General features: G+C 34.0%; 1 protein-coding gene across 11 annotated transcripts in view; it reads left to right on the plus strand.

Moving 5' to 3' along the window:
• Positions 1–26726, plus strand: part of ANKHD1 (ankyrin repeat and KH domain containing 1) — a 120468-nt gene that overhangs the window by 39090 nt on the left and 54652 nt on the right. For 6 of the 11 annotated variants that reach the window (XM_068536004.1, XM_068536007.1, XM_068536013.1 and 3 more), the window contains exons 8-11: positions 5892–6129; positions 6357–6548; positions 11056–11165; positions 21876–21932. In XM_068536004.1, coding sequence (XP_068392105.1) covers positions 5892–6129; positions 6357–6548; positions 11056–11165; positions 21876–21932 — 597 coding nt within the window. Of the gene's footprint in view, positions 1–5891; positions 6130–6356; positions 6549–11055; positions 11166–21875; positions 22091–26726 lie in introns of those variants that run through there. The other 5 variants (XM_068536008.1, XM_068536009.1, XM_068536011.1 and 2 more) reach the window with 2 other exon arrangements.

Genomic DNA, 26726 nt, shown 5'->3' on the forward strand with positions numbered 1-26726 from the left:
GGTCTAAGAGGGCGGGGATATATGTATACATATAGCTGATTCACTTCATTGTACAGCAGAAACTAACACAACGTTGTAAAGCAGTTACACTCCAATAAAAAAAGAAAGTAAACACCATAAAAAAAATTCTTGAGGTTTGTTTTATAGTCAGGATGTGCATATATATTCCATGGACATTTGAAAAGAATGAATATTCTGCTTTTGGTCAGTGGAGTGTTTTATTAAGACCTGTTGACAGATGGGGGAGTTCTTCTACATCCTTTCTGAATTTCTGTCCAGTTGTTCTAACAGTTGTTGAGAGGGGGTGTTGAAATCTCCAGCTATGCTTGTGGATTTGTCTATTTCTTCTTCTAGTTGCTTCACTTTTCCCCCACATTTTGGAGCTCTGTTGTTTTGGTACATGCCCTTTTTTTTTTTTTTTTCCTCATCCATTTTCTCAATTTTTTCCCTCTATTTTTTTGGATATATCTAGTAGTTATTTTGAAGTTCTTTTCTTCTAACTACTATATTTGATTCACTTATGGGTCAGCTTTTATTATTTTATATCTTGATGATCAGTTACTTTTTCTTGCCTCTTAATATGCCTAGTAATTTTTTTTTGTAATCCATATGGTGGATGATACCTTTTCAAGGCCCTGGATTATCCTGTATTCCTTTTAAGACTGTTAAATTCTGTTCTAGCAGGCAGTTAAATTACCAGTGAATCACCCTGATCTTATTGAGGCTTAATTCAGCATCACTTTTACTCCTAGGTCCTTACTCTTTGGTCTTAAAGATGTTCACTCTTCGTTTAGGATATATTTCCTTGGGCCATGGTTTGGAAGATGCCCAAAGAGAAAAAGTTAGAGTGAATGGAGGCTAAACAATACACTTCTTAATAACGAAGAGATCACTGAAGAAATCAAAGAGGAAATCAAAAATATACCTAGAAACAAATGACAATGAAAACATGACGACCCAAAACCTATGGGATGCAGCAAAAGCAGTTCTAAGAGGGAAGTTTATAGCAATACAATCCTACCTCAAGAAACAAGAACCATCTCAAATAAACAACCTAAACTTACACCTAAAGCAGTTAGAGAAAGAAGAACAAAAAAGCCCCAAAGTTAGCAGAAGGAAAGAAATCATAAAAATCAGATCAGAAATGAAGGAAACAGTAGCAAAGATCAATAAAACTAAAAGCTGGTTCTTTGAGAAGATAAACAAAATTGATAAACCATTAGCCAAACTCATCAAGAAAAAAAGGGAGAAGACTCAAATCAACAGAATTAGAAATGAAAAAGGAGAAGTAACAACTGACACTGCAGAAATACAAAGGATCATGAGAGATTACTACAAGCAACTATATGCCAATAAAATAGACAACCTGGAAGAAATGGACACATTCTTAGAAAAGTACAGCCTACTGAGACTGAACCAGGAAGAAATAGAAAATATAAACAGACCAATCACAAGCACTGAAATTGAGACTGTGATTAAAAATCTTCCAACAAACAAAAGCCCAGGACCAGATGGCTTCACAGGTGAATTCTATCAAACATTTTGAGAAGAGCTAATACCTATCTTTCTCAAACTCTTCCAAAATATAGCAGAGGGAGGAATACTCCCAAACTCATTCTACAAGGCCACCATCACCCTGATACCAAAACCAGACAAAGATGTCACAAAGAAAGAAAACTATACGCCAATATCGCTGATGAACATAGATGCAAAAATCCTCAACAAAATACTAGCAAACAGAATCCAACAGCACATTAAAAGGATCCTACACCATGATCAAGTGGGGTTTATCCCAGGGATGCAAGGATTCTTCAACGTATGCAAATCAATCAATGTGATACACCATATTAACAAATTGAAGGATAAAAACCATATGATCATCTCAATAGATGCACAAAAAGCTTTTGACAAAATTCAACACCGACTTATGATAAAAACCCTCCAGAAAGTAGGCATAGAGGGAACTTAACCTCAACATAATAAAGGCCATATATGACAAACCCACAGCCAACATCGTTCTCAATGGTGAAAAACTGAAACCATTTTCACTAAGATCAGGAACAAGACAAGGTTGCCCACTCTCACCACTATTAGTCAACATAGTTTTGGAAGTTTTAGCCACAGCAATCAGAGAAGGAAAAGAAATGAATCCAAATCGGAAAAGAAGTAAAGCTGTCACTGTTTGCAGATGACATGATACTATACATAGAGAATCCTAAAGACTTTACCAGAAAACTACTAGAGCTAATGAATGAATTTGGTAAAGTAGCAGGATACAAAATTAATGCACAAAAATCTCTCTTGCATTCCTATACACTAATGATGAAAAATCTGAAAGAGAATTTAAGGAAACACTCCCATTTGCCATTGCAACAAAAAGAATAAAATACCTAGGAATAAACCTACCTAAGGAGACAAAAGACCTGTATGCAGAAAACTATAAGACACTGATGAAAGAAATTAAAGATGATACAAACAGATGGAGAGATATACCATGTTCTTGGATTGGAAGAATCAACATTGTGAAAATGACTATACTACCCAAAGCAATCTACAGATTCAATGCAATCCCTATCAAACTACCAATGGCATCTTTCACAGAACTAGAACAAAAAATTGCACAATTTGTATGGAAACACAAAAGACCCCGAATAGCCAAAGCAATCCTGAGAAAGAAAAATGGATGGAGGAATCAGGCTCCCTGACTTCAGACTATACTACAAAGCTACAGTAATCAAGACAGTATGGTACTGGCACAAAAACAGAAATATAGATCAATGGACCAGGATAGAAAGCCCAGAGATAAACCCACACACATATCATCACCTTATCTTTGATAAAGGAAGCAAGAATATACAATGGAGAAAAGACAGCCTCTTCAATAAGTGTTGCTGGGAAAACTGGACAGCTACATGTAAAAGAATGAAATTAGAACACTTCCTAACACCATACACAAAAATAAACTCAAAATGGATTAAAGACCTAAGTGTAAGGCCAGACACTATCAAACTCTTAGAGGAAAACATAGGCAGAACATTCTATGACATAAATCACAGCAAGATCCTTTTTGACCCACCTCCTAGAGAAATGGAAATAAAAATAAACAAATGGGACCTAATGAAACTTAAAAGCTTTTGCACAGCAAAGGAAACCATAAACAAGACCAAAAGACAACCCTCAGAATGGGAGAAAATATTTGCAAATGAAGCAACTGACAAAGGATTAATCTCCAAAATTTACAAGCAGCTCATGCAGCTCAATATCAAAAAAACAAACAACCCAATCCAAAAATGGGCAGAAGGCCTAAATAAACATTTCTCCAAAGAAGATATACAGATTGCCAACAAACACATGAAAGGATGCTCAACATCACTAATCATTAGAGAAATGCAAATCAAAACTACAATGAGGTATCACCTCACACCAGTCAGAATGGCCATCATCAAAAAATCTACAAACAATAAATGGTGGAGAGGGTGTGGAGAAAAGGGAACCCTCTTGCACTGTTGGTGGGAATGTAAATTGATACAGCCACTATGGAGAACAGTATGGAGGTTCCGTAAAAAACTAAAAATAGAACTACCATATGACCCAGCAATCCTACTACTGGGCATATACCCCGAGAAAACCATAATTCAAAAAGAGTCATGTACCACAATGTTCATTGCAGCTCTATTTACAACAGCTAGGACATGGAAGCAACCTAAGTGTCCATTGACAGATGAACGGATAAAGAAGATGTGGCACATATATACAATGGAATATTACTCAGCCATAAAAAGAAACGAAATTGAGTTATTTGTAGTGAGGTAGATGGACCTAGAGTCTGTCATACAGAGTGAAGTAAGTCAGAAAGAGAAAAACAAATACCATATGCTAACACATATATATGGAATCTAAAAAAAAAAAAATTGTTCTGAAGAACCTAAGGGCAGGACAGGAATAAAGATGCAGACGTAGAGAATGGACTTGAGGACACGGGGAGGGGGAAGGGTAAGCTGGGACGAAGTGAGAGAGTGTCATGGACTTATATATACTACCAAATGTAAAATAGATAGCTAGTGGGAAGCAGCCGCATAGTACAGGGAGATCAGCTCAGTGCTTTGTGACCACATAGAGGGGTGGGATAGGGAGGGTGGGAGGGAGATGCAAGAGGGAGGAGATATGGGGATATATGTATAAGTATAGCTGATTCACTTTGTTATAAAGCAGAAACTGGTGCACCATTGTAAAGCAATTATACTCCAATAAAGATGTTAAAAAAATAAAAATATATTTTATAAAAAAAAAAAAGGGAACATCTCAAATGCTCCCTTCTTTAAGTTATCATAACCCTAGTCCTAGCTTGGTTGCTGTCCAGTGCCTCCAGTTGTTTTCTTTTTTCCTCAGTTTTTATAGTTGTTTATGATAGAGAGTAAGTCCAATCCCAGCTACTGCTCAAAGGCTAAGACTAAAGTCTTAGAGTTAAAAAAAAATTCTAATAATGATATTAGGCCTTTAAGAGTAGATTATTCTTTTTTTAATTTCTTATTTTGTTATTCTTTTTTCCTTTTTTAGAAATAATATTGTTCATTAACATAAAAAAAGTGCTTAGTACAATTCCTTTCTAAGGTCTGTACTCAAGATATGTTAGCAGAGTATATATAAAGACTCTTCAAAAATTAAAGTAAATTCAAGCAAAGCAGTTTCTTGGGAGCCTAGAGAAGCTGGGCGCAATAATAGTTCCCTGTTCTGTGGGCATTCATAAACCCTTATTTTCTTTTCAATTAGATTTGTATATCAAACACCAAGTAACTCAATACAGGAATTTGGTTAAAATATATTTTATCTTACATATATTTGAAGTATTAGTAAAACTAAAATTTTAATGTAAAGTCATTTGTTTTTGACATCATGTCAGAAGTGGTTACAGCTAAGTTAGTCATTTAGTTAAGTATAATGAAACTCTAGATGGATACTGAAACCTAATATTTAATTAAGTTTTCTTTAATTAATTCTTTAGTAAAAGAATTGCCCAACCATATAGAACCTTATTTTTGTACTCAGTCTTTACTTTTCATTAGCAATATTTGGGTCATTTTTGAAATAAAGAACAATACCATTTGTCTTTATATGCACAACAGGAGTTAAGGAGTTACATAAAATTTTGAAGCAGAGAATTTGAAACTAAAGAAATGTATGATGATAGAGGGATAGAATGGATACGCTCTATGAGAATATTTTATTGTTAATTGCCTTACTGTCTATGCACATGGGCTCATGGTAAAATTATTTACAAGTGAATACGACTTACTTTTACATCTTTGTAAAATTCTTTGCCTCATTACAACAAGTTAGTGATGAGAAAAAATATAGGGTAGTGTCAGTCCACAGGGATTTACCTTGGTGACATAATCCCAAGTGGTAATGACTTCACAGAATTTGTTGTTATTTTTTGCCAAATCTTTTTTTCTTAAATAGATCTAACACAGTTTCTACACTTAAACATGACACCTAAGTTTGAGGCTATAGCTATATTTGACCTTGGCTGTAGTATAAACATTATTATTTTATTTTGAGTTACTGTTGACTATGGATTTAACAATTTTTTGAACTTCAAAGAATGTGGAAATTCAAAATTATTTGGAGTTGTAACCGTATCTCACAAGTCTGATTCTTGTGGAAAATTTTGGGCTTGCTCAAAAGTAAGGTAAAATAATTTTAATGGACTTTTGGTAAGACAGATTTCAAAAATTGTTCAGATGGTCATGGTAATATATATGCCTCTAAGCTGCCTCTCCTTTTTTTTCCTCTTGTCTTTCCTCAATCTCTTGCTTTTCTTCTCCCACTTAAAAAATATCAAAACAAAACAAAAATTCCTTTCTTCTTGTTTTACTTCTGAAAATCTGTAGGATGGACATGTAGAGGTGGCACGTTTGCTTTTGGATAGTGGTGCTCAAGTGAATATGCCTGCAGATTCATTTGAGTCTCCGTTAACGCTAGCTGCCTGTGGAGGACACGTTGAACTGGCAGCTCTACTTATTGAAAGGGGCGCAAATCTTGAGGAAGTTAATGATGAAGGATACACTCCCTTGATGGAAGCTGCTCGGGAAGGACATGAAGAGATGGTGGCACTACTCTTAGCACAAGGTAAAATAGTTTTACTTCTTTAATTAAAAAATCCATTTCCTTTGGTTTTTTGTGTCAGTATCCCTGAAGTTTACTACAACTAAGATATTTTTTGCATTGATGATAAAATAAATTATCAACACCCTGGAAAGAACCCCAGAAGCAGAGAAAAGATAATTATCACAAATCAGAACACTTTATTGTAAGTCTTTTGTAACTAGTTTTATCTATTTTCATGCTTTCCTCAGGAGCAAATATAAATGCTCAGACAGAAGAAACCCAAGAAACTGCTCTGACATTGGCTTGCTGTGGAGGATTTTCTGAAGTTGCAGACTTCCTGATTAAGGCAGGGGCTGACATAGAACTTGGCTGCTCCACACCTCTGATGGAGGCTTCTCAGGAGGGACACCTGGAGTTGGTTAAATATTTACTGGCTGCCGGTATGTGGCTTTAAAAACACCTTTTAGAAAAAGACTTTTATATTGCTTTCATAACTTTAACAATTAACCATAACTTTTTCAGCTTTCTACAAAAGTTGAAAGACAGCTCCATAATTTAACTCTCTTCTTAGGCTTTTAAATCTCCAAAAATGTCATTTTTTTAAAAGGTTTCTTAGAGTTATTAATGTTTGCTTGGTGACTATAAGGCTTTCTGTTGACCTCTTTCCATTGAATGTTTGTGGCTTTTGAGGGGAGAAGTTAGTTCCTCCTAGTGTCTGTTAATAAGAGGAGGTGGGGATGACATAGAGGTTATAATTTGATACCCTTAAGCCTGTTCATTTCTTGACATTTCTGACTTCTCAAAAAAAATAAGAAAGAATGAACGAACAAGTGGGAATCTTTTTTTTGGCAGAAGTATTTAGTTTTTTGGGTTTTTTTGTTTATTTGTTTTTAAATATTTATTTATTTGGCTGCATTGGGTCTTAGTTGAGGCATGCGGGATCTTCATTGCAGCGTGAGGGATCTTTGTTGTGGTGCGGGCTCTTCGTTGCGGCATGCAGGCTTCTCTCGAGTTGTGGCGCGTGGGCTCCAGAGCGTGCGGGCCCAGTAGTTGAGGCACATGGGCTCTCCAGTGTGGCACACGGGCTCTAGAGCACGTGGGCTTAGTTGCCCCGTGGCATGTGGCATCGTAGTTCCCCGACCAGGGATCGAACCCGCGTCCCCGCGGAAGGTGGATTCTTAACCACTGGACCACCAGGGAAGTCCCAGAAGTATTTAGTTTTAAAATAATTTGTGCTTTATATATTGTTAACCAGTGGTAAGAAGTAAGTTTTTTTACATAGAATATTTGTAGTTTTATATAGAGCAAGTTAAGGATATATCAGAAAAAAATGATCCAGATGTAAACCTTTATATATCCCTTAGAAATAGTATAAAATTTTTTATCCATATCTAATAAGTTGTTTAAAACTTGACATATAAAGAAATTAATACATAAAGGAAAATAAAATATTTAGCAAAACTTTATTTATCCTTTACTGTTAATATTAATTTGATTATAGCCCAGCATCAATTATTCCTTTGAATTATTATTGCAATAATTTCTTAATCCAGATCATTAATGGTTTGGCTGATTATTTAGATTTTGAACCAATGCACAAACCAGCCATACAGGCTGACCTCTTCCTTGACTCAAATACTATTATTTGCTGTAGTTAGTAAATGTATGTGCATTATTCAGTCATTTTTCCCTCATTATTTTCTGTAACTGTCTGTGTCCCATTCAGGAGTCTTTCTTTACCGGTGCTTATCAGTCTTCATTCTCCCCACATCCCTCTAAGTGTCAAGATATTGTTAAGGGGCTTTTAAAAGAAGGAATAAATAACGTTAACTAAGAAATCACCAGACATTCTGCTCAACTCATGTGTTAACTCTATTAATTACCACTGGCCACTGGTATAGTAAATATTACACACATCTTATAGAAACTGATGTACAGTCATGTTACATAAGCAAATCAAGCTAATAAGTGACAGGGCCAATATTCAAACTTAGAACTGCTGACATTGTTTTTTCTATTGCGTCACCACTGATTCTCATATTTAGCTACTTTTGCTAATTTGAAGTAGGTAGTTTCTGGAACTGTCTCGGGGGCCTGAGAATCACTTTTTATGTGATCACTACCTAAAACAATTTTTTTCCAGATTAGAGTGTGATTTATTTACATGCATTTCTTCTTATAGTGTAGTGCTAAAGAAGAATCCAACAGGTCTTTTAATACATTGCCTATACAATTTTTTTTTTAAATTCATAAACCTTTTGTTACGGCATTTTTTTCAAACATTTAGAAAATATGATGAATCCTAAGAACCCATCACCCAGCTTTAAGAATCTCATTTCATCTATATACTCCCTCTATATCCCCCACTTATTTTTATATAATATTTATTAAAAATAATTAAACATTAAATTTTTTTTATTGAGAGATAATTGACATACAACATTATATTAGTTTCAGGTGTACAAAATAATGATTTGATATTTGTGTATATTGTGAAATCACCACCAGAATAAGTCTAGTTAATATCCGTCTCCACACATAGTTATAAAAACATTTTAAAATTAACATTTAAATTTTTTAAATTTGAAAATAAATTTGTTTTTATAAATTATCAATAAATATTTCAGTAGGTATCTCTAAAAGACAGTCTTTTAAAAAAGTAACCACAGTACCATTTTCTTACCTAAATTTTTAAAATAATAATTCCTTGGTGTCATTAAATATCCAAGCAGTTTTCATATTTTCCTGATAGTCTTATAAATGTGTATGTGTGCGTTTAATGACTTTTTTGAATTAGGATTCAAATAAGATTCATACAGTAACTCTTGATCAATACATCTCTTAAGTCTCTTTAATTTATGGGCCCTTCATCATCTTTCTTTTCTTTTTTCCCTTGCAAGTTTTGGTTGAAGACATGAAATGTTTATCCTTTAGGCTTCCCAGAGTATGGATTTTGCTAATTGCACCTCCACGATTTCAGTTAACTTGTTTTTCTGTCCCTTGGATTTCCTATAAGTAGTACTTAGATCTAGAGACTTGATTGAATTCAGGTATGATGTATGTTTGTTTTGTTCTGTTTTGTTTTTAAGACTACTTCATAGGTAGTATTTGTGTACTTTCTTCAGGAGGTAGTAAATGTCTGATTGTCTCTCTTTTTGATTATTAGATATTGATGATCATTGCTTAGATCCATTAATTTGTTAGGGGTTACAAAGTGGTAATATTCTAAATTCTATTATTCCTTCCTTGTTTATTAGCAGGAATATGTCTATAAAGAGAAACTTCCCTTCATCAACTATTTGGTTACTCTTAGGTATAAATCATATAGGACCAGTAGTATAAATGTTTGATTTTTCTCCCCCTTTCCTCTCCCCCCATCACCCCAAATAATGAGGTGGACCCCTAGTATCCTTCACTGGTGACCAATGAAGTGGTTTTTGTTTTGTTTTGTTTTGTTTTGTTTTGTTTTATTTTTGGGTGTGTTGGGTCTTCATTTCTGTGCGAGGGCCCTCTCCAGCTGCGGCGAGCGGGGGCCACTCTTCATCGCGGTGCGCGGGCCTCTCACTGTCACGGCCTCTCTTGTTGCGGAGCACAGGCTCCAGACGCGCAGGCTCAGTAGTTGTGGCTCACGGGCCCAGTTGCTCCGTGGCATGTGGGATCTTCCCAGACCAGGGCTCGAACCCGTGTCCCCTGCATTGGCAGGCAGATTCTCAACCACTGCGCCACCAGGGAAGCCCGAAGTGGTTTTTTTGTTTTTGATTTGAACATCATTTTGAACTTCTAGATTTAAACATACATGATGGCTTTTACTCTATCATAGTCCTCATTCTTTTTTATGTAAAAATTGCTGAAAGATGGGACAATTTCACTATCTTTGGTCAATAAGTTTAGCTCCTAAATCCTTTTGGTGTGACCTCATTATAGTCTCTGTTTCCTTGCTTTTTGATATTGCTAGGTGTTTCAGGCCCATCTTATACAGATTCTCCCCCAGTCTTGGAACCAATTATTTCTTTAAGAAGCCCTAATTTCATTTAGTAGGATATGGTACTTCTTAGCTAGAGATGCTATTTCAGCTTGGTCTTTCATTGTCTCTAGGCCTTTTTAGTTGGTCAGAGTGAGGAAATATTTTTCTTACAGATAATAATACAACATGAATTCATGTCAGTACTTCCAATTCAGAACCATACGGTTTTACTTAACTTCAGCAATCTTTTATCTGTGTTTTCTCTCAGCCATGCCCCGAATTTCACTCACCAAAGGATTACTCATTTGATTTTTACCTCAATATCCATAGAATAGAAACCAAAACTACCATCAATATGATTTCTGAAAACTGGTATTTTTTGCTTTAGCAGCCCTTTTATTTCTTAGGGTATATCTTACTGGGGATGTATAGGCAGATTATTATTATTATTTTTAAAATAAATTTATTTGTTTATTTATTTTGGCTGTGTTGGGTCTTCGTTCCTGTGCGTGGGTTTTTCTCTGGTCGCGTAGAACAGGGGCTACTCTTTGTTGTTGTGCGCGGGCTTCCCATTGCGGTAGCTTCTCTCGTTGCAGAACACAGGCTCTAGGCACGCGGACTTCAGTAGTTGCAGCACGCGGCTCAGTAGTTGTGGGTCGCGGGCTCTGGAGCACAGGCTCAGTCGTTGTGGCTCATGGGCTTAGTTGCTCTGTGGCATGTGGGATCTTCCCGGACCAGGGCTCAAACCCGTGTCCCCTGCATTGGCAGGCGGATTCTTAACCACTGTGCCACCAGGGAAGTCCAGATTATTGTATTTTTTAATCGTTTGGTATAGTTCCTTTCTGTGTGGCTAAAAGCATTTTTCCAAAACATTTAAAGGAAAATTAGGATTCTTAAAATCTGATATATTCATATTTAGAGTTTATGAGTTTCACCAAATTATAAAATTCACAAAGTAAATGTGTAATTTTTTTGTTTGTCAGGTGCTAACGTTCATGCTACAACAGCAACAGGAGACACAGCCTTAACCTACGCTTGTGAAAATGGACATACAGATGTTGCAGATGTTTTACTTCAAGCAGGGGCTGATTTAGTAAGATATTTTTAATTTCAAATATTTTTGTGTGAATGTTAATACTCCTTTATTTTTAACATTTAGAAAACACTAGTAAAGAAGATCAATAGTTTGCATGCTTTGTATAAAATAACTTTTAAAAGTTTAGCTACTTGTTCTAGTTGTTGCATTTATTAAATGTATTTGAAAATAGTTTTTAAAAGGGCATACTGTTTCTTTTCCTAGGTAAAAACATTTGTTTCTTTCTTCCTCTCACCCCAGTCCCATTTGACATTCCTGAACCTTTTTAACTCTCCTTTATTAGACATATAAATTCAACGATATGTTTGTAGCATAGGATAACCTGTTAAATCACTTTGAGTGATTTCTTTTGTTTTTCTAATTAGTTAGACATTTAAAATAAAGCTACTGTCATCTTCCTAACAACATTATTACAGCATTTCATTCTTTTTCTGTTCTTTTAATATCTTCTATTTTGGCTTTTCAAAGTTTCAAATTAGATGGCAGGTTCATATGTGTAATAATCCTTACAACTATGGGAAATTATAAATAATATCCCACTTAAAGGTTTATGCTTCTTGCTGAAATGTTTGCTTTGACTACTTTTTATTTTGTGAGAGTATTTTGAACTGCTTTCTAGAGTTTCTTCCAGAATTCCCTTATGTATTAAAAATCTGTGTGAGACACGCATAGTTATAAATGCTGTAGAGAATCAACTTTATTAATTTCAGTTATTTAGAAAAAACTGTGCAAGTATTGTCTTTTAAACCATTTCCAATAACAGACATTCCCCCCAAAATACCTGAGAACATTGTTGGAAAATAATTAGACTATAATAAGTGTATAGTGTAATTATGCTATTTATTTATCATCATTTGTACTACTAATATTGTAGTGATAAGACTAGCATTCATTCTTATTAATTAGGATCTGCCAGTTAGAATTTCTAAGAGGTGTACTTTATTCGTTTGAAAATTATGACGGATATGTTAAGTAGATCTTAATCTTCTGCCTTCTTTCTTTATCTCATTCCTTTTTTTAAAGTTGCTTTGGGTCATCTAAAAATTAAGAATTGAAGCATTTCATCACTTGGAATAAACAGGGTAGAGCATAAAAGCTTAGATAATATAAGCAAAGTTTAATACTCTTATCCTCTGAATTCTTATCAAAATTCTTCCTTCTTCCATTTTTCCATAGCTAAGTCACTTTCTGGACTAATTTGCTAGTTCTTCTAAAAATATTAAATAGGAAAAGAGGAATTATCTGTTAAATGCACTTTAAAGTATAGCAAAACCTTAGTGATTTTTGACAGAGTTAAAAATTTGTTATGAAATATTTTTAAATGCCCTTTAAATAAAACAAGGGGCATTTAAAAATAGAAAACAAAATAGTTGTTTTTTATTTTTATAGTCTTCTGGAATTAGGTAAATTGTGATTAAAATTCCTTAGAAGAATTTCATTAAATAAGCAGATTGAAAGATTTGAATTTACCATACTGTTTTACATTCAAAATATAAGATTAAAAAATGGCTCAGATAAATATTTATCTTAAGTACAAAGGTAATACTGTTATTCTGACGTAACTGTTTTTCTCTTTTGCAAACCATCTTTGCATTCATATATACATGTAATTATAATCATAGTATAAGTACAGTTGTTTTCTATTTTCCAGAATGTGTATTCTGTCATAATCTTTTCCATATTGCTACATATTCTCTATATTTATAACTTGTGCATAATATTCCATCAAGTTGATGAGCCATAATCATTCACTTACTATTGAACTTTTGACTTGCTTTTTATTTTTCACTGTTGTAAATACTGCTAGATTTAATAATTTCATGTGCATAACTTTTTCTTTTTTTCTCCTTTTGAATTATTTCATATATTAATTTTTCACTTTAAAAAATATATTCCTATTTTATGCTTTTGCTATCTGTGGAGAGGTATTTCAATTTTAATATTCGTTATTTTCCTGATTGTAAAAGCAATTCTTGTTCTTTATAGAAAATGTGGAAAGTATAGAAAAGCATAGTAAGTTTGATATTTAAAACCTATAAATAATTTCAGGCTTTACTATAAGCCATAGGCGGGAAACAAAAGACCTAGTCAAAAACAAGAAGTGAGTAAAGCAGGCAGATCAGTCCCTGAGTCCTGAGGAAGAAAATGACTGATAATTCTTGCTAGCTGGACCTAAAAGGACAGTAGCACCTTTCTTGTCCTTCATTGTTTTCTGTCACCTCCTAGTATCTGTTTAGGACTGTAGTAATTTCCTCCAGTGGTTTGGAATTGGAGGACTACACTCCCATTGCATGGAGTGGAGATGTATTCCATTTCTGGCATCCCATAGATGTATTCTTGATGTCTAGGTTTGGTAGTTCTTTAAGTTAAATTGTTTGTTTGTTTGTTTTCGTGGGCTAGCTGAGAACCTTCATTTTGGGGGGAACTATTTTTACCTTCGGTTTTAAATAAGAACGCACAAGTCAACCTTTGAAACACAATCTGGGCCATGCTTTGTTAGATTTTTAGAGCTTAACTTTTGCCACAATTTAAGGCTTTGTTATTATATATTTTTTAAAGAGCTTAAAAGTTGTTGTCTCTCATTTTTAAAAATATTCTGTAGAATCAGTTAGGATATTAATTACAATTTTATAAAAATGTAATACAACAATTTGGATTTCTTATATTGTTTCCTGAGATGAAACTGAGAGGTTTTAAGGCTTTTCATTCTACATGTGTAGTAGGTATAGTTTAGAACTTAGTTTTAAAGGAAATCTAGACAGTTTCTTATTTAACGCTTTTTTAAAAATCCACAACCAGAACTGTTAGTATACTTGAGCATTTTCAGGTAGATCCTCAAAACATGTACATGTTCTCATTTGAAACTTAGTTATTTGAAATTTTATTTTTTCTTGTTTTAAAAATATTTAAAATGAAAAAATATTTGATATTTCCAGTAAAAAAAACCCTGAATATCCATCATATTTAGAAGGTTATGGATTGATATGTAACTTGTCTACCTTTGTAATAATTGCATAAATTTGAATAATCCATTATTAAAAACCTTTGGACTAGATTAGTATTCTTAAATAAGCCACTTAAAATGTTCCTTTTGGAAATCAAAAATTAAATGAAATAAAAAATTGTCCATTAATTCCAGAGGTTTTTTTTGAAAATTCTTCCTATTTAACATGCAAAATCATTTTAACTACTCAATAAGCAGAGAGCCTTGAACAAATCACCTAATCCATATCTTCCATATAGTTGCACCTCTTGTTACCACTGTAATGGGAATCATTATATATTGAAATAAAGATTATTCCTTTATGTACTTTTTTCTCTGCATAGCATCTTTTGTTTATTGGGCCCAAATTAGTTTTTAGTATTTGGTGTGATTACAGGTATAATATGATGTAAACCCATCATAAGAAAGTTTGTATTAAAACACATTAGCATTCTGTAGTATACTTAAAATCTAAAAGAAATTTTAAAAAAAAGAAAAAAGAAAAAAATAAACCAGCCTTTGGAAACTAATCTTATTTCTCTGAAAAGGAATATACTATGTGTCCTTACAAATTTGTTATTGAACTGCTTGACCAGAAATAACCAATAAACACCATTTAAAAATCGAAGTTGAGTGACTCCCCTGATGGTCCAGTGGTTAAAACTCCATGCTTCCACTGCAGGGGGCATGGGTTCAGTCCCTGGTCCGGGAACTAAGATCCCATATGCCGTGAGGCGCGGCCAAAAAAAATAATAAATAAAAATAAAATTGATGTCTGCAATATTAAAAAAAACCAAAACTGAAGTTGATTCAGTTCCATTGTCTTTGAGTCACTGTCCTGGTGTCCTGTATAATTATTACTTTAGGCCATTCTCCCCAGTTACTGGTCTTTAGACCAAAAGGCAGAGTTTTAATATTTCACTCTTATTTGTATCTTGATAATAGCTTACTTCAGCTAAAGCATTTATATGGCTTGATTTCTTTTACCACAGTCCCCTAGCCCCCTCTTTACTATTACTTTTATGTTCAAGGTGGAGAATTTGCATAGTTAACTATTCAACAGTATAACTTGGATTGTAAAACCCTTCTCTGCTTCTTTCTTTTTTTCTCTTGCTTGCTTTTAATTTTGGCTTACTTTGTTGTCTATGTTTTCCTGGCTTCCATGCCCAACCATGTTATTGTTATAGAGATGATCCATCTCTATGAAAGATGACTGCATCAGGTCAGAGTTTCCAAAGGCCCTAATGATAGGATGTTTAGGTGGCAACAGTGTTGGTTAACATGTCAGTGTTGTTTTGTTTTTCTGTTTAAAAAAAAAAAAAAAAAAAATATATATATATATATATATATATATAGTAGGAGTTTTTGTTGTGTTTTATTTTTATTTTATTTTATTTTTTTCTTCCAGGTTTATTAAGATATAATTGACATACAGTACTGTATAAGTTTAACTTGTGATTATCACAATAAATTTAAGAACCTCTATCATCTCATATAGATACAAAATTAAAGAAATAGAAAAAAAATTTATTCCTTGTCATGGGATCTCTTAGGATTTGCTCTCTTAACAACTTTCATATTTAACATACAGCAGTATTAATTATATTTATCATGTTGTATAATACATCCCTAGTACTTACTTATAACTTGAAGTTTGTACAGAGTTGCTTTGATTTGGTGGTGTTTCTGGTTTTCAAACCATTTGTAAAGATGATGGAATCTTTCTCTTTTCATCATGACATGTTAATTTCAGCACTAAAATTTGATGCATTTGTTGAGATAAAAGAAATATTTGTCATCTGTGGAATTTCCTTCACATGTATTTGCCAACAAAGCTAAGGTTGGAAAGGGAGAGTGATATATAAATCCCGTAAATTAGTATTCCTTCCTTGTCTACAGCTCCTTGGCCTTTCATTTCTAGAAGAGGAACTCAAGTAGTATTTTCCATAATAAACAACTGACATAGATATTAGAGAAGGTAAATACATTCTAGTTGTGTTCACGTAAAGATTTTTTATGACCCACTTTAGCATGTTACAGGCCTTCATTGCTATTTGAAAGTAAATCTACTAAAAGGAAGAAATACCTGTGGAAGGCATCCTGTAATCCTGTATCTGAATGGAGGGCTAATGAGTGACAAAGGCTACACTTAGTTATTTAGAAAGAACTCAACATTAGAGATGCTACTGAACATTAGACAAGACACCGGAATTTTCATCATAGCCATCAGATCACTGATGTATAAGTAAATAGTTGCCTCAATATTCTCATCTGTAAAATGAAATCTAGTGTTATTTTCTGGACTATTTTACCCAAGTCCTGTAAATATTCTTTCTTTGGCTATGCTGGGTGTCCTAGGGCAAATCACTTAGATTCCCTAGCCTTCTTTTGTTTTTCTTTCTCATCTCCCCCCTTTCCTTTATTTTATGAGGGGTTTGGACCAGATCTTTAATGACGTGGCTTAAGAAATCTAATTTTATGATTTTTAAAGAACAGGTTAACTAGCTACCTGTTTGGAGGTATCAGATGGACTAGATGAGTACTTAGCCCAACAGTGTGTAAAGTGCTATGGGATCCTTGAAGAAAATGGAATTTTAAGGTGTGAGTCATAATTAATAATAGTGATGTGTTACACAAATTATTCTATCTCTTAAAATCTTTGGGTATATTAAATGTATCTTAAATTTCTTAATTTTGGGCATTATTTATAATGAATAATTAGCAGATTTAGCTTATTATAAAATATTTTAATAGATAAAAGTTATTAATCCCTAGAAAACACAGTAATGTGGTAAGGCCACCCCAGTAAAGAATAATTTGGCATTATAATGCTAAATCATTCTCTCTCCCACCCTATCTTTTTACTATCAGTATTTTATCCTACTTAAATACTGTCAAAGAAGTAGGAAGAGTTTCCTTAACATGGATTTTTATTGTAAGTAAACTATTTTCTTAAGAATAAAATCTCTCCAGTTATCTTTGGAATTGTTCAATTACGAATTTATTCTTCTTTTCCTTTGGTTAAACTTTATTTTGAGTAGCAGAATAAACTTTTGTTACATCCTCTTCTTCTCATCTTATATGCCTTCAAACTTTTCAAAATTTCCTTTCTTTAGGATTGTTTTTTCAGCTTTGGCTTTCAAGTATACATAGGTAATGCCCAGTGAGAGACAAGGAATTTAGAAATACCATTTTACTTTGAGATGTTAGCCTAGCCACCTTGAAAATAGGGGTGGAAGACGGAGAGGTTTTTCCAAGGACAAGATAGGACATGGTTTCTTTCTTTCAGCTCATAATAAATCTGCTTTAGATGCAGTAGATCAAAGAAAATAAATAGAACCAACCTAAAGAAGTGTGGTGGGCACACAGTGTTGCTAATTCTGGGTCTTTGCCATACTGAGTAATAGCTGGTCCTATGCAAATCAGTTATATTTTTTCTTATTTTTAAATAGGTAATATGTAACACTTTTACATGGTTCAAAATTCATAGAGTATAAAATGTCCCATGGGCACCCAGTTTCCCTCTCTGTTGGCAATCAGTGTTGTTCATTTCTTGTATCCTTCCAGAGATATTTTATATATGTATGATGAAAATTTACATCTTGAAAGAAACACATATTCTATTTAATGCTTAGTGCTTTGTATAATTCCTTACTGAAATAGAATTTTGATTTTTAGTATACTAATTTTCTCTGTAGAGTTGATCATAACTTTTAAAGGTTTATTATTTTTAATGTTGGAATGAAAATCGAAGCACTTCTGCACTGAGTAAATTGCGCCCCTTGAATATGTTGTACTGGTCTATCACTGATTTTCCTCCCTAACCGTAAAGTAAGCTCTTTGACCCTTGTTGCTTTTCTTAGACTGTGTTCTAGCCAAATGAACTTTGGGAGGCGTTTTCCTAGAATAGTTGAACTAGTGGAAACTGGGTGATTTGGACATGGATATGTTAGCACCCTCTGGTTCTTAATCCTGGAAATTACATTTGATATGGACTTACCTTAAACGAAACAAAAATTTTGAAGGATCAGTTTGTTATCTATATTAAATCTTAGGAAATAGAGGATTTCTATTTCTTTTCTATATCCTCTTTTGTAAGATTTTTTTTTAATTTAAGCAATATGTTGTGTGTCTTTCTGAACATTTCTATACACTCAAGCATATATATATATTCTGTGTATGTGGGCTATATGTCTTTTTTATATGAATAGATTTGTTACCACATATACTGTTCTGAAACTTTTTTCTTTTTAATATAATATTTTTCTGTCAATTCCTAAGATTTCTCATTCTTTTTCACAGGTACCTAGTGTTCTATATAATTTATTAACCATTTATTTATTCATAAACATCTGGGTTATTATAATTTTTAAATATTACAAATGGTACTGCACTAAATATTGTTATGCACATTTACGTATCTTTGCTACTTTTGCGAATATAGGGATAAATTCCTAGAAGTGAAATTGCCGGTTTTCAGAGGGTCCACATCTAAAAGTTTGATAGCTGCTGCGAAACTGTACAAAAATGCTGAACTAGTCTATTCTTCTACTAACAATTGAGGTCTCCTGATTCTTATATTCTCATTAACATGAGTTAGATTTCCCCTTCCTTCCTTCCTTCCTTCCTTCCTCCCTCCCTCCCTCCCTCCCTCCCTTCCCTTCCCTTCCCTTCTTCCTTCCTTCCTTTTTTTATGGTTTAATTTTCTAATCTCTGATCATAGTCCCCATGTTTCTTTTATCTAAAAAAATCCCTGTGTTCCAAGTAGCCCTATGAGCTGCTCACTAATTGCTGAACTAATTGTTGAACTATATAAAACACAGGTATAAAGTTACTTCCTGGAAAAGTATTTATTCAGACATCATTTACAAATGCAAGTTTTGAAATATTTTGTTAATTTCTTTAAAAAAACTGATTTTTTAAAAATCAAATATTTAGACAATGTTTATTGACTCCATTCTGAAGAGGAGATTAATGTGTCTTCCACCATAGGATTTTCATGAGTTATTTTTTTATTACATTATCATGATTTTATAACATTTACATTCTGTTTTATGACCCTATTATTTCTCAAAGTTGTTAAACTTTAACTGTATATTTAGGTGGATTCATGTTTACCTTACTAGTCTTTCATATTATGTAGACTCTGAATTCCTGATTTCCTGAACTTGACTCACCTTTTGGCTGGCTGATACTGGTATTTTGTTTTGAATTTACTTTCCTCAACCAAAAAAAGGAGTTCACAGGTGCTTGCATTTTTGATATTACTGTATGTTGTATTTATAAATGAATGTAGCCAAATATAAAATTAATGAATCACGTGTTTTTTCCCCTCAAAATTCTAAGCCCTCTATTCTACCGTCTTCTGGTATTAAATATTGCCAAAGCCTTCTAGAATATTCCCCATTATATGTAAGTGATTTCCTTTCTGCCCGGATTATCATAAGATTCTTTCATTATACTTAAACCTCTATGATTTCCCCAGGATGTGTCTTAGTGTTTATTATTTTATAATAGTTTTTCCTGGAAAACCGTGAGTGCTTTCTATTTAAAGATTTTAGTTCATCCTCTCTCCCCTCTCCTTTTCTTTCTCCTCCTCATCATCCTTCTCCAGTTTTTTTCTATTACAGCCTTGAATACTTCTTTTTCTGTTCTGTTTTCTTCTGGGACGTTTATTATCCATATATTGAATCTCCCTTATTATCTTTATGTCCGATTCTTTTCAGTTCTTTGTCCTTTTCCTCTGTATTGTTTCTTTCTTAAGCCCATCCACCAGGTCACTATTTTTTCTGTATACTTGTTGCTGCTTCTAACGTGGTTTTCGTGGTTTCATCATTACTTGGTATCTTTTCCTACTTTTATCTCTCAGCTTCTGATATTCGCAAATCTTTTGATTTAATTATTTTCCTTGGTTAGATATTAAGATACTGCTCTATTTTCTGTGGTTTTAGTTGTATTTGGAGATAAAGGCATGAGTTCAAAAACTTTAACAGAACTTCTGAGCTCTTCCAACTCACTTTTTTCCCCTGATAAATTTATTTATTGTTTTTGGCTGTGTTGGGTCTTCATTGCAGTGCACAGGCTTCTTATTGTGGTGGCTTCTCTTGTTGCAGAGCACAGGCTCTAGGTGCGTGGGCTTCAGTAGTTGTGGCTCGCAGCCTCAGTAGTTGTGGTGCACGGGCGTACTTGCTCTGTTGCATGTGGGATCTTCCTGGAGCAGGGCTCGAACCCATGTCCCCTGCATTGGCAGGCAGATTCTTTTTTTTTTTTTTTTAATCCATTCATCTGTCAATGGACATTTATTTATTTATTTAAAAAATAAATTTATTTAAAAAATAAATTTATTTATTTTAAAAATAAATTTATTTATTTATTTATGGCTGCATTGGGTCTTCGTTGCTGTGTGCGGGCTTTCTTTATTTGCAGTGATCGTGGGCTACTCTTCGTTGCAGTGCACGGGCTTCTCATTGTGGTGGCTTCTCTTTGTTATGGAGCACAGGCTCTAGGTGAGTGGGCTTCAGTAGTTGTGGCACGCAGGCTCAGTAGCTGTGTCTCATGGGCTCTAGAGTGCAGGCTCAGTAGTTGTGGCGCACGGGCTTAGTTGCTCCGCGGCATGTGGGATCTTCCTGGACCAGGACTGGAACCCGTGTTCCCTGCCTTGCAGGCAGATTCTTAACCACTGCATCACCAGGGAAGTACCCCCAACTCACTTTTAAGTTTCCTCTTGCTGTTATATCACTTTGTTCCACTAGTTAAAGCGTTCATATTCTCTTTAATATTTTTGAAAGTACAAGGGAATATTTGACTAAAATTTTGTTTCTATTTTTGTAGGAACTTCTTAATAGGTTCTGTGTTGGATACTTTGTGCTTATTTATTCTTATTTGAATGGAGCTTGTCTTTGTTGAAAATCATATGGGGATGAGGTAGGGAGAAGTGAGCTTTAACAGTCAGCTTCTTCAAATCATAGAGTTGACTCAGAATACTTTCTCACCAAATCTCTACCATAGGAACATGCATCCCCTTAGGGTAAGCATATCATCCAGGGTAGGAGGTAGGAGTGACTTAGGGTGAAGCCTTCTCTAGGCCACATTTCTTTTATTTGGAGATACAGTTGATCCTGGTCAGTGATTGCAATTCTTATTACTGTTTCTTCAACCATCTCCCTGTCTCATCTTTGAGTACTTTCTCCCTGTCTCGAGACTAGATCTAGAGAAAATACAGATATTCCATTGCAAGTTCTTTCAAGTCTCCTGTTTTAGTTGAAAAGTGTGAGCGCTAAGTGCATTTATAATGGGGGGAGGAGGTACTACAGAACTATTTAATCATCTTACAGTATTTTTCCTACTTTTATCTCTCAGCTTCTGATATTCGCAAATCTTTTGATTTAATTATTTTCCTTGGTTAGATATTAAGATACTGCTCTATTTTCTGTGGTTTTAGTTGTATTTGGAGATAAAGGCATGAGTTCAAAAACTTTAGCAGAATTATGTCTGCATATGTTAAGGTTTATATTGAAGTTATATTGGTAGAGAACCATATTATCATACTTAAAAATCATACTCTGTTCATGAGATTATGGTCTCTACAGATGAGAATCTTTTTAGTTGAAGATCCTGAGTTAATAAAGCCCAGCACCTGAAGTACTGGTCACAAGGTCTTCATGGCCAAATGTGATTTTCTTTTTTGGAATAAGATCCGTGAGTTCTTCTTTTTCCTTTCACAGGACAAGCAGGAGGACATGAAGACTATTTTGGAGGGCATAGATCCGGCCAAGCATCAGGTGAGGGTGGCCTTTGATGCTTGTAAGCTACTACATAAAGAATAGATGATGTAGGTAACCAGAACTCTGGATATCTGAATTCCAGCCAAGAAGTTCCAGGACCCTGTTGGGTGACAAAGGAAATCCTCTTCGATTGAAAAAGATTATGAAGTTCCAATAAAAAGAGATTTACATTGCTAGTAGTTTGCTTCCTTAGTATTCTTTTTATGTGGTATTCCTAAAAAAAAAAAAATCTCTTAGGTTAAAATAGATTTTCTTATTCAGATAGTTTTTTTGCATTCTCCCTTATTGAGAGAGTTAAGATAACCCAGAGAGAAAGTCTCAGTCATAAAGCCCTTTGTATTCAACTTTGTTCAACAAAAATCTGAAACTCAGATTTAGGGTGATATATTGGATTTTTTTCTATATAATCCTCAAATAAACAACAACAAAAAAACAGTTTAGTGAAACATTTACTATATTGCTCATGCCCTAATTTCTATAAAATTAAAATTTTCTTCTTAAAATCCTTTCATGTAACCTCGTTCTAAGATTGTTTTTTAACAAGGTGAATACTAGTTGATAAATAAACATTTCTTTTGAAAAAAGAAATGTGTGGAATTTGTGCCTGATGCTTTTAGAAGTCAAGCAAATTTAATATCCATTGTAATCCAGAGAGATTTGTTCACACTCAGGAGCAGTGCTTAATTTTTAAATTAGGAATAAGTTGTGATTGCTTCACAATTAATTTAGGCCATCTAAAATAAATTTTTCAGTGTCAAGCCACTCTTAACCATAATGCTTATTAAATATCTTTTTTATTGGCTTTTGTTATGAGAAGTTGTTACATATTCATTCTACTTTGAAGAAAGTAAATAAATTTCTTTCACAAAATACTCTGTGAAAATGTAAACTTTTACTCAGTTTATGTAATAGCTGTGGCTCCTATCAAGAATGTAAAGCTGAGTGTTAGTTCAGATAAAGTTAATTTTTTCTCCCTGGATTTGTTAAAGAAAATGTGATTTTAAATCTGTCTCTCTAGCTGTAAGTCTCAAGACTTGGGATACTTTTTAAAATTGAGGTTTGTAGCCCCACTTTTAGAGGTTCAGATTCAGCAGATCTGAAATGGGGAGTCTGCATTTTAAATGATATCCCAAGAGATTCTCATAAGTCCTCTATATTCCACACTTTGAGACATTGCTAGAGTCTGTAGATTATTCTGCATCATTGCTGAGTTGTGTCCTTTTCCAACCTTTGCTTTATTATCATTCTTCCTTCTTCCAAACTGAGTAAGCTTGGTTTTTGTCTTTGTTACTTGCGGTTTTTAGAAACTGAGCTAAACACAAACCCTAAAACAGTGCCTCTTAATCTTTTTCCATCTCAGTTCTGCTGAGGGATATGAATCTGATCAGTAACAGATCACTAAATTAGTGATTAATATACAGTGGTGGGTTGGAAGAACATATCCCCTAGGGGAGAGTGTAAGAATCCTTTAGTTACATATATAGTATAAAACAGCCTCCCTCTCCTCTCCTCTGATTCTGGTCCTTCCCCCTAGACCATGTCCTCCTTCAACTCCAAGAAACACTGGCTCTGTGATATAGTTACAATCTTCGATATATACCTTGGTTGCCCAGGACTGTGGTTTTAAAGGAAATCAATTTATTTTAAAGAAAAAAAGCCTTAATCTAAAATTAAATTTTGTTATCTAAAGCCAAATAGAAAAAAAATGCACCTTTTTTCTCATAATGCTTACGCATCAGAACGAGAACTTTGCAGTGCATTTTTTATGGACAAGATTTTAGCGGGCTTATAAACTCTGATTATCCACTTATCAATATATTTCAACTGTTGGTGATTAGTTTACCTTAATAAACTAAATAGGACCTCCCGCTTTTTAAATAACTTTTTATTAAGGAGTAGCATATATACATATTTTAAAACTTTACTACTTAAAGCTGGAACACTTTTATCAATTTTTTCTTGATCCTTAAAACTATCTGTGCAATACACAAAACTCCTAATACACTTTTTTTTTAAAGGCCAAGTTCTTTCTTTCTAGGTTATTGTATGTTGAATGAGTCGTATCTCAAAGTTGTTTAAATATAAGTAACAAATGACTTCCAGTCAAGAAAGTAAAGTCACTGTTAGTATATTTTCAAACCTCTCTGCTCTCTGTCATTCAAGTACATAGATCTAATAAATAAAATATGGGAGAAAAGCAAACTAAACTAAAAATATATAGCTATACTCAGAGACAAGACCAATGAACTCTGTGGACTGGAAACGGACCCTGGATCCACAGCTGAAGCTGTAGGCCCAAGGAGAATTAAACCTAAAAAAAAATGGGCGCTGGGGGCTGGAATTTCATCATCTTTAAGGGAATAGGGACTGAATGCATCTCACATGGAACTGGCCAATAGATGTAGTCTTATTGCCCAGCCTGTGAAGCAACATGGAAAAAAAGCTCCAAGCAACTGCCCAGAGTGGCAGTTAGAAATTAGCAAGTTGTTCTTCATAGAGGGAAGCTGCAAAGACAACATTGTAACTAAGAACTTGGAGGGCATAATTATTTGATTTAGTGAGAAGAACAGAAATAACTTCATGGGATAAGAAGCTTAAGTTGCCAAGGAAAGAGCTACTTCTGAAATGGACCAGACCGAGGTAACTTTTAGACCATCTAATGAGAAGGGATAAGTTTGTGGATGGAAATAAAAGAAAAAAAACAACTCCCATGCAAAATGAGCTTTTTCAAATAAAAAAATTATAAAGCTCAGGAGCAAATCTACATGAAGAGAGATAGTCAAAATGCAAGCAAACAAAAAGCAGCAGCACAGGAGAATACAGGCCCAAGGAAATTGAAATAAAAGACTTGAATCAAAGATTTTAAGCATGCTTATTTTAAACTATGAACAATAGCCATAAAACAATGTGAGGCAATGGAACAAAAGCTGATGATTATGAATTAAGAACAGATAGATACGAAATAAAACATTTAAACTTTCAGGAGAGAAAATTGTGGAAATAAAAACTAAATATATAGGATAAACAGTATATTGGACAGTTGAATAAAGAATTAATGAATCAAATGATAAAATAAATAATACAGCACAAAGGTAAAGAGATGGAAAATAGGAAAGAGAAATTGAGAGGCCATGTATATATTTGACCATATATATATATATGAAGTTTCTGAAAGAGAGGCTAGAAATAGAAGGCAGAGGCAAAGCTTGAAGAGAAAATGATGGAGAATTTTCTAGAACTGAAGCCTGACATGAATCCTTGATTGAAAAATAATTGCTAAGGAGAACAAATGATACTGCAGAATTTTAAGGATAAAGAAAAATCTTAAAAGCTATTGGAGGAAAAATGAATTATTCTCAAAGGAACAACAATTAAATTTTTGATGGTAGATTCTCATCAACAATAATAATCACAGAAAATGATGGAGAGTAATATCCTCAAAATACCAGAAGGGGGACCTCCCTGGTGGCGCAGTGGTTAAGAATCCACCTGCCAACAGAGGGGACACGGGTTTGAGCCCTGGTCCGGGAAGATCCCACATGCTGCAGAGCAACTAAGTCCGTGTGCCACAACTACTGAGCCTGCGCTCTAGAGCCTGTGTGCCACAACTACTGAAGCCCGTGCACCTAGAGCCCATGCTCTGTAACAAGAGAAGCCACCACAATGAGAAGCCTGCACACCGCAACGCAGAGTAGCCCTGCTCGCCACAACTAGAGAAAAAGCCCGTGCGCAGCAACGAAGACCCAACGCAGCCACCCCCCCCCAAAAAGAACAAGAAAATAACACAATATAGAATTCTATACTCAACTAACATTCCAAAGAAGGAAAAATAAGCATATTTTCAGATCTACAAAGAATAAGAGTTTACCACCTCAGACCCTTGCCAAAAGAACTACTAAAAGTTATGTACATCAAAAAGGAGAAAAAGCCCTGGAGGAAGGCGTGGGATGCAGGAAGCTACGGTAAGCACAGAAATTGGTAAAATATATTATAAATACAAATTTGTGAGTATAAAACCTAAATTTTTATGCTTAAAACCAAAGTAGTACTAAAAATCTAGACAGCAATAGTATGAAATTCAGCAGGATATGTTAGAAAGTTCAAAAGCCACGCTAGAATCCTTGTGTTATTCAGGAGTGAAGAATCAGGTACTGAATAACTTTAAAGATTCTTTTTTACAAAAATATATTATTAATCAGAACAAATATAAACCTATTGAACTCCGTTGTTAAAAGGGCACAGACATGAATTAGATTCAAAATCAAAATCTAGCAAATTCTGTTTTCAGGAGAAAGATCTAAAGCAAAATGACAGGGAAAGGTTGACAAAGTAATGGAAAAAGTTATGTAAGGCAATATTAATATCAGGCAAAATGTAATTTTAAACCAAAATTATTTTTAGAGATAAATAAATGCTCCTCCAGCTAGTATAACAATCAGTTACTAATCAGTAACTAACATCTACCCTCCAATTAAAATAGAAAATTACAAAGTTACAAGAAAATTAGCTCTACATTTGTAATGCTAGGATTTTTTCCCACACTTCTCTATGAAACTGATAGATCAAATACATAAAGCGATTGTTAAGAATAGAAAAATCAAGTTTGCTCCTATAAATAGAGAGCTATCATTTTGTTTCCAATAAATATGGAATATGTTATTTTCCAGTGCATTGAATATGTGTAAATCTGGTGCATGTTTTAGGCCACAAAAGAGTCTTTAAAACAAACTTCTTAATCATATGAACTACATTCTCTGATCTCTGTTTTTTTAAAATTACAAATTAACAATA

Source organism: Eschrichtius robustus, chromosome 2 (assembly GCF_028021215.1).
Source record: "Eschrichtius robustus isolate mEscRob2 chromosome 2, mEscRob2.pri, whole genome shotgun sequence".
Lineage (NCBI taxonomy): Eukaryota > Metazoa > Chordata > Mammalia > Artiodactyla > Eschrichtiidae > Eschrichtius > Eschrichtius robustus.